The following is a 12,781-nucleotide window of genomic DNA, read 5'->3' as shown; positions in this document are numbered from 1 at the left end:
CAGCTTTTCAGTTGACAATTATTATTCTTTGCTTGAATCTTTGACTATTTTGTTTGAAAGATGTGGTTGAATAACTTGGTTAAGAAATATTTCTTAAATATTTAAATATCTAGTTATAAATAATTCTCTTTGCTTGAAAGTTTAACTATTTGGTTAAAAATGAGTCCTTTTTATTGAAAATTCAAATACTTGGGTAAAAGTTAAACTACATTGTAAAAATAATTTTTTGACTGAAGGCTCATGTCTTTCATTGGAAATTTAACTGTTCAGTGGAGAAGCCTTATTTTTTGTTTAAAATTCATTTTTAAACTGAAAATTTACCTTTCTCAATCTTTTTAAATTTCTTTTATTTTGGCGAAGAAACAAATTTCTTTGCTTGAAATTTCGTTTTTGTTGGGTAAAAATGCATCATTTTCGTATAAAATAAATTTTTTGCTAACAATTTCTATTTTCAGTTTTAAAATTCAGTTGTTAAAAAGAAAGTTCGTCTTATGCTTCAAGTTTAAAAAATTTTATTTCATTTTATTTCTTTGTTGGGTGAAAAATCTTTATTTGTTGAAAATTTATCTTTATTGTTTTATAACCCTTTTTTGTGCTTAAATTTCTTCTTTTTTTCTTTGAATGTAAACTATTTCACTTTTTGGTTAGGTTTTTGTTTTTGTAGTTTGAACGTTCAACTAATATGTTAAAAATGTAAATTTTTCTGTAGAAATTCAATTGTCTTGTTAAAAGACCATCTTTTATAGTAGAAAAGCCTTTTTTGTATAAAATAAATAAATCCCTTGCATAATTTAAATACGGCCCCGTAGTGAAATTAAAGAAATTAAAGACATTCTGCCTACTAAAGGAAGTAGAGAATTTGAAAACTTACCGAATTCATGAATTTCTAAGAATTCCCGAAATTCGTAAAATTCAAGGAATGCAGAAAATTCAAGGATTTCATGGAATTCCAAAAAACAAAGGAACTCAGAGATATAAGGACACTTAAAAGAATGCGAGAATTCAGATAATTAAAGGAATTCCGGGAATTCTGCGTTTTTAAGGAATTCAGAGAATTTAGAGATTTACGGAAAATCAGATAATTTAAGGAAGACGAAATAAATAATATGAATACAATTGAATCTGATATCGTTGAAGAGCATTCTAAGTATTTAAAAAGAATTCAAAATATAAATTATTATCAATAATAAAAATATAAAAGATTCAGAGAAAATCAATTTTTATTTTTATTTTTTTTAGGTTGTACCACCACCTGGGACAACCACTCCTCCTCATGCTCGTTCTCTTTCGACTCGACGACGGACAATCGAGTCAACTTTCATCCCTGGACTCTCGGTACATCCAGCAGCGGGGGGTGGGGGTGGACAATTGTCACCCCGAAGAGTAGGCTCTTTCAGAAGAAGTAGGGGATCCACTGACAGACCGTCATTAATATTTTGTCGTAGAAGACCATCCTGGCCAGAAGTCGACAATGAAGCAACTTCTGGGTAAGTTCTCTTCTTTTTTTTTCGTCTTTCAGTTGCTCTGATCTCCATTCAAAAAATATTAATTGTTATTAAAATACTTATGTTTATGTTTGACTTTAATTTTTGGCCTAAAAAATTTAATATTTGCATATATTCACCAGAATCTATTTAATAATTTATTACTGTATTGTCATTATTGAAAAGTGAGGGAAAGTGCAATGTCCAACAGTGAGGAAAACTTGATTTTTTGGTTTAAAAAGTTCTAAACGTCGTATTTCGAAACTGATTTTTAAGTTTTCTTTTTTAGATAAATAAGTACTAAATTTCTTAGGGGTCTTTCACAAATACCATAAGGCAATTTGAAGGGAGGGGGCGCACAGTCGAACAAAAAAGTTTGTGAACAAATTGATTTTCAGAAGACAGTTATTATCCGATTTTAACTTTTTTAAAATGTAAGCTAATAAAATTGCGCATCAAATTGTTATAGCCGATTTTTAAATTTTCGTTTATTTTTTTTGTTTATTTAATATAAAAAATGAAAAACATAATTTTTTACTTTTAAAGTATACCCGTCTCGAAAAATGCTTTGACTCAATCAAAAATAAATAGAAAACTAAAAACAAATATCCAAGAAAAGATGTCCAATAGCAATGTAAATGTTAAAAAATGTATGGAATTTGATATAAAGAAATAAGTGAATGCAAATATTTTTGTGTGATTGGCGGCGATTCGTCCTTTGATTCACAATAAATTTGAACAATTTATAGACAAAAAGAGTTTGTTAGTTGATTAAAAAAGTTAATAAATAATTTGTTATTTTGAAAGCAATTTTTATAAACAAATATGCATATGTTCAATAAAATTTGTATCATTTGGTGTATTTATAAATAAAATACTGATTTTCACGGAATTGACAACAATTATTGAGCAATGATTTTTTGCTATAAATTGATAACATTTGATAATTATTTTACCAATAGAATTAACAAATACATCTTTCAGCTATTTTTCCGCATTTACAATTGTTTTGTTTTGTGTAATCAAATGTTGATAACACATTCTGGAACTTTTTTTATTAGTTCGACAACGATCAACTATTTTTATTTTCATTAACAATTTAATTGGCGTAGTAATACACGGTATATAATACAAGATTTTTACGAACCATCAAAAAAAGTTTTAAAGTGTCTTATTAACAGTAGATTACATTTGTTAATCAGGTTTGGTAATAAAATTATCACATGTTATCGATTCGTCGCAAAAACATCCTTGCCAAATAACTGGCTGTTAAATGCGTGCAAAAACAGTATTTTATTTATAAATAGATAAAAGTTCATTTAAACAATTTCCGTTAACAATTAAAAGTACTTAACTGTAATTAAAACTTTCGAACATTTTTTAGCATTTGTTATTCACAGTTAATTGCATCGAAAAAGTTAAATTTGTTTCTCCAAGGGTAGCATAATTGTGCATATGTTAATTAAGGAATTATTTATTAACTTTGATCAATTCAGCTAAAAACTTATTTTGTCCATAAATTTATCAAATTCAGTGCGAATCAAAGAACGAATCGCCCTCAGTCACCACGAAAACATTTTTATTAACTTTTTGTTTATAATAAATTCCGTAAATTTTTTGACTTTTGCATTGTTAGTGGACATATTTTTTGAATAGTTGCTTGCAGTTTTGTAGGTATTTTTTATTGAATTAAAGAATTTTTTATAAACTGGTATTCTTCAATAGTCAAATTTCTTTTTTCATTTTTCTTATTAAATACATAAAAAACGAAACAAAAGTTCAAAAAATGGGCATATCTGTTCGATGCGGTACTTTATTAGCTTTCATTTCAAGAAAAAGTTAAAATAAGGTAAAAATTGTGTTCTGAAAATCAATTTAATCCCGGAAGCTTTTTTGCCCCACAGTGGGGCACCCAGTGGGGAAAAATTACTTTTCTTATTTAAAATTTAAAATTGGATTTCAATTTTTTTATAATAAAAATTTTTGAAATAGCTGAAGTTTTATAAAGTAACAATAGTCCAAGATATTCCAATATTATAAAATAAACAAAAATATTTTTTATCAGAAAATTATTTGTTGAAAGAATTTGTTTCCGATTTTTCATAGGTTTACGTTTTCTTAAGTTACATTGCAAGAAATTTTGATAAAAGCAATATACTGATGAAGACATTTCTTCGTGTGATGATTATTGTTAATATCATAAACAAATTGACTAAATAAATGCTTTCATCAGCCATTTTTCAAAGAAAATTTTTTTTCGAGGTCATTTTCTGAATTAGGAACTTTATGATAAATTAAAAAAAATTCCTAATATTTTGATTGATCCTATTATTTTTTTTTTCAATAAATTCAAAAAACAAATGTGTCTGCACAAAAGTTCGTTTTTTTAACGCCAGTTCCTTAATTTGGGAGCTACATGCAAATTTTAGCAACATTTATAATAAGTGGATAAATTTTTTAATTTTTTTAAAACGAATTTAACAAACCAGTTCATTATTCGGGAATCTGCATACGTTATTTATAACCAAAATAGTCTTTTTCCCACTGTGGTTGAATTTATAACCATAAATAAAATAATTAAATTTTAAGCTAAAAATGAGTTTTAAACAAAGACAAATTATTTTCAATGGAGTAATCTAATTTGCTACCAAAAAGATGATTTCAAATAAATAGATATAAATATGCTCTAATAATTGAATTGTTAAATCGCTAAGGGAAGCAATCAATTTTTAAAAAGAAACAAATTTGCCAACAAAAAAATAAATTTGTAACCTAAAAAATGAATTTACTCATGAATCTTCAACGATGAATATGAATATTTTTTACCAAATAGTAACATTTTTAATTACGGATTAGTTAAATTTCTATTTGAAACAATCAATTTTCAGTGAAAGGAAAACATTTTCAACCGAAAAAATAAATTGTTAATCGAATAGTTGGATTTTTAACCAAAATTATAATTTAAAAAAAATTATTTACATCGTACCTACAAAAAATTAATTGTCAAACAAAAAGTTGATTGTTTAAAATGAAAAACATCATTTTTACAAGAAAAAGAAAATAGTTATACTTTCATCTAGAAAAACAAATAATTTCAAATGGCAAAAACAAACGAATTTGCAACCAGAGTGTTAAAATAGCATCTGAGAGATTTTAATATCCAGAAATGAAAAAAGTACAATCGAATTTTTTGTGAAGTAATGGATTTTAAATAAAAAAGCATAAAAATGTTAACATGATATTCATATTTTGAAACAAAAAGTCAAAAAATGATTAGTTACATTTTTAGTAAAAAAATCCATTTTTAAACAAAGAAATGAATTTTGAACTGAAAAGATGCTTTTTCAAATAAATATAAAAATATTTAACACAATGATTAAGTTCTTATCAGAAAAGTTCATTTTTAATGCAAAAAGACGAATTTCCAACAAAAAAGTATAATTTTTTATAAAAAAGCATGACTTTTTAACAAAGTTCTTAACTTTTCATAAAAATAGTTTAATTTTCAGTTTAAGAATAAATAAACAATAATAATCTAATAATATTGTAATATAATATTATTTAAACGATTGACATTTAATATTATAGTTCACTTTTAAAATGTCAAAAAACCAATTTTCCTAATTTGTAGGTGAGTCTTTCTTTAAATAGCAAAATGACCAAAAAACGTAATTTTTCAAATTAAAAACTTAACTTACACCAAAGAAAAATTTTCATTTTAAATAAAATTCCTTATTTTCTCTTTGATTGTTATAAACAAATTATGTGACAATTATGCAATGTACTGTGTTTTCGGCGTTTGAAGTAATTACTTATACTAACAGCCTTCTTAAATTATGTTAAATTAAAAAATAATGAAAATTGAACAGTAAAAGAGAAACATTTTTATTGTTTTAATAAATGCAATTGTTTGGTGTTGCTTATCCTATACAATTTTTATTGCTCGCACAATAAGTTCTTTTATTTTACGTATTACAGTTTGACACAGCAAAAGATCATTCAACAACAATTGTTGTTTATAAAAATAAAAATATTTATTTTTTTGTCTTTGAAGCAATTCAGAAAATAAAGTAACTTTATCTTTAAATGACAGTTACTACAAATGTGCAGAACCCCCTCAGAAAATTAATAATTTTTAATTTAGAAGAAGAAACTTAAAAATTAATTGAGAAATACGATCGCAAGTACTTTTTAAACCAAAATATTCTCTTTCTTGACTGAAGATGGTTTTAAGAATGTTTAGTAAAACTAAACATTCTTAAAACCATCTTCAGTCAAAATTAAAAATTAAACGTTTCCGCTTAAAGTCCAATGAAAATGTTCAATTTGCTATCTCTGTTGAAAAATTTAAATATTGAAACAGCAAAAGATACGCAAAGGTATCGGAAGAAGCCAATTAAAGAAATTCAATTGCTCTTTTAGGATGAATAGAGTTTCCGTTTGAAAACGAACTTCCTTCGCTACTTGACATCGCTTTTCACACTTTCAGGAAATTATTCAGGAAGCTGTTCAGTTAAATATTTAAGAAACTTAAATATTCTTTAGAAGTCTCTCACCCTTTTATGGGAAGTAAAGTGGAACAAAGTCTAAAGAAAGTTTCTTTCATGAGAAATTCGTTGAATTATCCGTTAATTATTTCACACGCAAATCATATCTTACAAATTTTTAGCTTTTTAAAAAAATTTATCTTTCATCACAATTCAGGAATTCTCAGTTGAAAAGTAAAACCTTTCAATTCACAAACTTTGCAGGCTTAAAGTTTATGGTTCAATTTCAAAAGGCAATGAATTTAAATTTATTTCGTTCTTGTATCAAGTTCTTATTTAAAAAATTAAAATAGATAAAAATAATAAGATCACAATTTTTTACCGAAAACTTTATTTGAGATTTTAGGTTTAGAAGGATTCTATCTTCTAGCTTCAAATTTGAATATAATTTACATAATTATCAAACATTTTCAGTATTTCATCTCGCGTCTGACCTATGTAGATTTTTCTACTGATATTGGTCCATAGTAAGGCCAATCAAGTATATATTGGTACTTTTTGTGCACAAGTTTAAATAATGAATTCTTTGCTAGCATATGTAAATTATTTTTAATTAAAAATTAGAATAATAGAATATTTGACATTATAAGATTTAAGAATAATTTTCTCTTCAGAAGAAAATCGACTGCTTCTAATGAAATAATTCTTTTGAATTCATCTGATTAATAATCTTTTATTTTCGGATTTTATTTAGACAATATTTTTGTTCATAAAATTATTTCTAAAATAGTTTCTTCAATTAAGTTTTTTTTATCAATATCGTATTTTTCTAGAGAACACTTTTCCCAATATCAAAGCAAATTTCTTGGGTTTTTAGTCAAAAAGTTGAAGTTTCATAAAAATGGTGAGTTTTCAAACAAAGAGAATGATTTTTTATCAAAGAGACGAATTTTTAACAAAATATTTTTTAACAATTTATTAATTAATAAATTTAATTAATAGTTCATTAATTTTTAAAACACAGTTGCGTTTTTAAGAAAGAACAATGAATATCTGACTGAAAGAACCAATTTTTAACCAAATTTATTTTTAAGCTAAATAGTTGAATTTAGAACAACAACAAAATTTCAAGCCAAGGAGAGAACAAAAATTTCTACCAACAAAAAATCTTCAAGGCAAGGAAAAAAATGTCAATCACGTAATTGAATTTTTAAGCCAAAAAAGATGAATCTTTACAAAAAATTGGAATTAAAAAAGAAAGATAAAATTTATACTAAAAGAGATAAGTTTTTATCCAAAGAGATGAATTTTCAAAGAAGATAATTTATTATTTTGCAAAATTGAGCTGGAATATAGTAGTTTAACTTTCAAGCAAAAAGTTTAAGTGACAACCGAAAATTAAATTCTTAAATGGAAATAGTCAATCGTCAAACTAAAATTGGAAAAGTTGAATTTTAATTTAAAAAATGAGTTGAAAAATCGAGTTTCAGAGAAAAAAATTAATAATAATAACTAATAAAAATACTTTCCAACAAAGATGATTAATTGACTACCAAACAAAATAATCCTTCAACCCGAGTGATAAATTTGTATGCAAGAAAATTAATTTCCTGTAAAAAAAAATAAATTTCGATTCGGAAATGCTCAATTTTAGATCCCTAATTCTTAGTTGTTTTTAATATTATTTTTTAAAGTTCTTATTAACATTACTAAAGTTCGCACTCCATTGAATTTAAATTGTCCTTCAATTTAAAAACTTTGCTTCATAATTGAGACATCACAAAATGAAAAATTTTGAAAGATTCAAATTTTTTTATTTTCAATCTGCGAAACAGATTTTTAATTTATTTTAATTATTTGAAATTATTTCGAAAAATTTTTAAAAATTCAACCCTCAATGTATTCTTAAAATATTTAAACGAATTTGTAAGGATTTTAAGGGAGATAATTTCAATTTTTCCTTATTCGTCATTTTTTTAGAATTTTCAGATTATTTAAAAAGAATTTAAAGTTGAAATAAGGACTGGTTTTAGTGATCTATGTAATTTAAACTAATTTTATGTAATTCGGAATTTATTTTAATAATTTGAAAGTATGTCGAAGAATTTAGAAAATTTCTATAATCTGAAAGGACATTAAATTTTAGATGAGAATTTGATTAATGTTGATATTAAAGATAAATGAAAAATTCCATTTTACGATATCATTTTAAATTGAACTAATTTTGCTTGTTTATAAAAATAATTCTTATAAAAAATGTAACTATTGCATTTGTAATTTTCAAGGTTCTATGGGTAAAAATTCAACTTTTTTGTTGAAAATTTAATTTTTTGAAATTTAACTAATTTGTTAAAAGTTCGTTTCTTCTTTGTAATAGAAAATATTAAATTTTTTCTAACAAATAATCTGTATTCTAAAAAAAATCAAACATTTTTTCGAAAATGTAACTGCCTTTACTTAAATTTAAATGATTTTTACTTCAAATTCCTTCTTTGGTAGAAAATTCATCTTTTTAGGATAAAAATTCAATAATTTGCGAAATTCCAACGGTTTTGTGAAAAAGTTAGTTATTTGTTTAAAAATTAAATTTCAATTAGCTTCAAATTCGATAATGCAATTTTAAACAATCCTAATCAAAAATGACCTTTATTATATGAACAGAGGAAAATTATTTAAATAAAAAATGTAGCTTTTTTTGTTGCTAAAGTTTAAAGATCAGGAACTAAAAATATTATATATTGTAGCATCGTGAGTTTCCACCGTTATAAAATGAACAGTCATCGAAAAAGGGGTTTAGACCAAACATTTTTTTATTTCCACTATAAAATAAATTTCTGCTGAGTTTCATGACAAATATTTTTTCACTGCAAAATAAAATATATTTGACAATTTTTTTTGTCTCGGAAAACATGCAAAAGTCCTGGAATTTTTTTCAAGAATTGCTAGATACCCAGCTAATAGATATTGGATGTCCGAACGGTTTTAGAAGTCTTTTTGAGCTGAAAGGTGTGTTTCATCTCACAATTCCTAATTCACACATTTAAACAGAAAAAAATATCCATTAAATTTTATAGAGCTAATCCTATAGTAGAGGTTACAAAGTTCCGAAAATTTCAAGAGATTTAATAGACTAAAGAATTCAAGAAACGTATTTATATTTTTAAATTACTTTAAAATCTCAAAGCTCATTTAAATTATACTGAAATTCCTGAAAAATTACTAAAAATCTTCTAAATTCAGTAAAAATATCTGGAACTCTTTCAGTGTTTTGAAATCTTTTGAAATTCGATTATAAACTTAAAATTTTTTTTATTGAATAACTCCCGTTAAATTCCTTGAGATTCCTGAAAATCTGTTTAAATACTTTAAAATATTTTAAAATTACATGAAGATCATTAAACTCTTTTGATTTTTTTGAAAATCATTTAAAATGCTTAAAAATATTTTGAATCCTTTCACTGACTTTTTAAACCATGTTAAATCCATTAAAATGCTACAAAATACCTTAAAATCACTTAAAATCTCTTTAACTCATAACAAGTATTTTAAATTCTTTGAAATCTCTTAAAAATGCTTGTGCTTTTCCTAATTTTTCTAAAATCTTAAAAAATTCTTAAAAATTACTTGAAATCTTGCGAAATTTATTTATAAACTTTAATCTTTTTTCAATTAAAAGAATTTTTTAATTCCGTTAAATTATTTTTAAATTCATTAAAATCCTTTAAATGCCCTACTTTTGAAATCCCATAATCTCTTGAGGGCGAAATATTTGGTATTTTAAAGATAATTATACTTTTCTTATGTTCAAAAAATTTGAAAAAAATAATAAAAAAGATTTTTAAAAACACTACTACCATGCGGGCTATACTATTTTTGAGCCTGGGAGAATTTTTTCCCCCTAAAAATGTGGTTTCGTATTTTTTTTTGTAAACTATGGAAAATATCGCAAAACAAGAATAGACGTATTTCAAAGAACTTTTTTGAGAGGCGCAAACTTTTATCTTAGCATTTTTTCATATCTGTAATTGTTTACTAGAAAAAGTAGAAAATTCGATTTTAACAAAAAGGATTTCTCCGGGCTAGAAAAATTATTTAGCAAGCATCACACTTAGAAGATATCTTCATTATCGTAGTCAAAGTTAAAAAAAATTGATCAAAAATTTAAAGGTGGATTTTTTGAGAAAATCGATTTTTTTTACAAAACCGCTGCCATTTTGTTAATTTAAAATCTTTTTTAATTTCGTCCCTATTAAAAATGACGGCATCCAGTAAAAATTTAAGTGAGTTTTTTTAACATTTTGTGATTTTTACATCAGCAAGAATCACATCTGTCAGGTAAAGTTAAAGAAGATATAAAAAAAACATCAAAAATTGAGACAATCGTTCTTAGAAGGGCGTCTTAAAGATGAAGGTGAGTAGTCTTTTGGGTCGAATATATCTCAGAGTTCATTTAGTTGCTATTATAAATATTTATCAATTTATTGTTATTTAATTACTTAATATTATTTCATAATTTAGTATTATTTAGTATATACGATTTAAAAAAGCCAGCAATTCTACTATGACATTTAGACATTAGGCTCTTAAATGCCTCAATAAAAATTTTAAAAAGAGAGGAAAGAAAAAGAAGATAGACACCACACTCCCTTGCTTCTTTTTTCTCTTGTCTTTTATTTTTTCTTCCTTGTAATCAAAATAAAAAAAAAATATGAAAAATCGACTACCCCGATGACATTAAATATTAATTCGATTCAATTTATCTTTAATTTAAGTTTACTTACAAAGTTTAAACGAACAAAAAAAAAGAATTTTCAACAAAAAAATTTAAAACTCAACAAAGATGCATTTTAAATAAAAAAAATGCATTTAAAACCAAACAGTATAATTTTAGATTAAAAAAATTTTTAGAAAATAAAAATGGAATTATCAAATTAGAAGTTTAAAAAGTTAATTTGAAATGAAAAATAAATTTTTTTAAACAAGTTAAATGAAGCCCAAAAATACAAATGATTAAATTAATGAAAAGACGATGATTAAAACGATAAAAATTTATGAAAAAAATTCTTTGTATTTAATTGCGACTTTAAGGCATTCGTAATTTGTTAACATAATCTTTCAGCATTAATATTTCTTGAAATTATTATTCCTTTCTAAAGAAAGAGAAATAAATTTTCTTTTTCTTTTCTTCGGATTTTTAGCAAAACCATGTATGTCCTACGCTGTTATCGCGATCTTAAATTTTGATTTTATCGGAACAGAATATGACTTTTAATAAAAAATTTGCTGGTTCTCATTGAGCATTCCCAGGATTTAGGAAAATTTTTATATTTTTGAAAAAATTAAAAAAGTTTGTTTTGGCATCGCTTTCAAACGCCGATTTTTAAAACCAATACAATTTTTTCAATATTCTTGACGATTATTTTTAATTGGCTGACTTTTTCACATCTAACTTACCTTTCCCATATTCAGAAACTTAATATCCCGGAAGCAGGATTTTTTTTATATTTTAAAACTAAATATTAATTTTTTATCACAATTTGCAATCAAGCATAAATAAGAGCATTTTATTGCGATATTGATTTTAAAGAATATTATTTTCATTTCGAGAAATTTCTGGTTTATTGTTCATCTACTTCTGTATTACTAATTTCAAATTATCTGGAATAAAAGAGAAAAACAAAATCAATTCAGAGACTCTCTACCAAGAAGGTGAATTATGAACGTAATAATTAATTTTTTAATTAAAATAGAATAATTTTCTAAAAAAAGTTATATTTTTCACCAAAAAACGATTAAGTTTGTACGAAAAAGACAATTTTTCAAAAAATAATAGCTGATGTTTTTACCAAAAAATTTTTTAAAGATTAAATTGAAAACAGTTCATTTGTAGCAAAAGAAAATACAATGCATTTTTAACAACAAACATAATTAATCTTGAAGAAAATAATTAAAATATTCAACCAAGACAATAGTTATCCCCAATCTATATATAGTAATTTTTTTATAATGTAAGAAAAACACGGTGCACCGTAATTTCTTCAAAGCTGATTTTTTAAACTTTAACTCTAATTAATGTTCAAAACTCCTAAAAACAAAATTAAGAATCCAACAACCAAGTTTGTAGAATAACCAATAAATGTTTCTATTGTAACTTAAAAAAAGATACAAATTTTCTTAAAAAAGAAAAGAATAATATGATTTTTTTGGATAAAAAAGAAAAAATTGAAAAGAAAAATAAGAAGAAAACCAACCAAAGAATTTTTTTCTTTCCCTTATTAGGAACATTTTTTATTATATTCCAAATTACAATAGGAACATTATATAGTAATTGTTAAATTTACTTCTTGGATTCTTGGTTTTATTTTCAGGAATTTTTCAAATTTAGTTGATTATTAGACGTTCTAAATACATAAACGTATTTAAAAAATTTCAGGTTATTTGTAATAACCTGAATTAATTTTCAATCTATTTTAATGATTCAAAAGTATTTCGAAGAATGTTATAAAATTGAACTCTTGAAAGTATTTTTATAAAATTTTAACAGAGTCGAAAGGAAGACAGAAATAGTTTTTATAAAAAAATCAAAGTGAAATACTTCACACAAACTTTCAAGATGAGTATTTCATTAATATTAATTTTGAAGATGAATAAGAAATTTAATTTTACGATGCCATTTAAAATTAAACGGCTTTTTCTCATGATTTAAATTACGAGGGTAGTTCAATAAGTCCTTAGAATGAAGTATAAAAAAAATTTTTTTTGGGTAAATTTTTTTTTATTTTTCAACATAATCTCCTTGGAGCTCTATAC

General features: G+C 24.3%; 1 protein-coding gene across 1 annotated transcript in view; it reads left to right on the top strand.

Annotated features, from left to right (window-relative positions):
• Positions 1-1,397: 1,397 nt before the first annotated feature.
• Positions 1,398-12,781, top strand: part of LOC117169316 — a 128,843-nt gene continuing 117,459 nt past the window's right edge. The window contains exon 1 of the mRNA XM_033355638.1: positions 1,398-1,487. Coding sequence (XP_033211529.1) covers positions 1,472-1,487 — 16 coding nt within the window. The 5' untranslated portion in view covers positions 1,398-1,471. The remainder of the gene's footprint in view (positions 1,488-12,781) is intronic.

This window comes from Belonocnema kinseyi, chromosome 3 (genome assembly GCF_010883055.1).
Source record: "Belonocnema kinseyi isolate 2016_QV_RU_SX_M_011 chromosome 3, B_treatae_v1, whole genome shotgun sequence".
Taxonomy (NCBI): domain Eukaryota; kingdom Metazoa; phylum Arthropoda; class Insecta; order Hymenoptera; family Cynipidae; genus Belonocnema; species Belonocnema kinseyi.
Note: the sequence above shows the minus strand (reverse complement) of the source record. Positions and strands in the feature narration are given on the sequence as shown.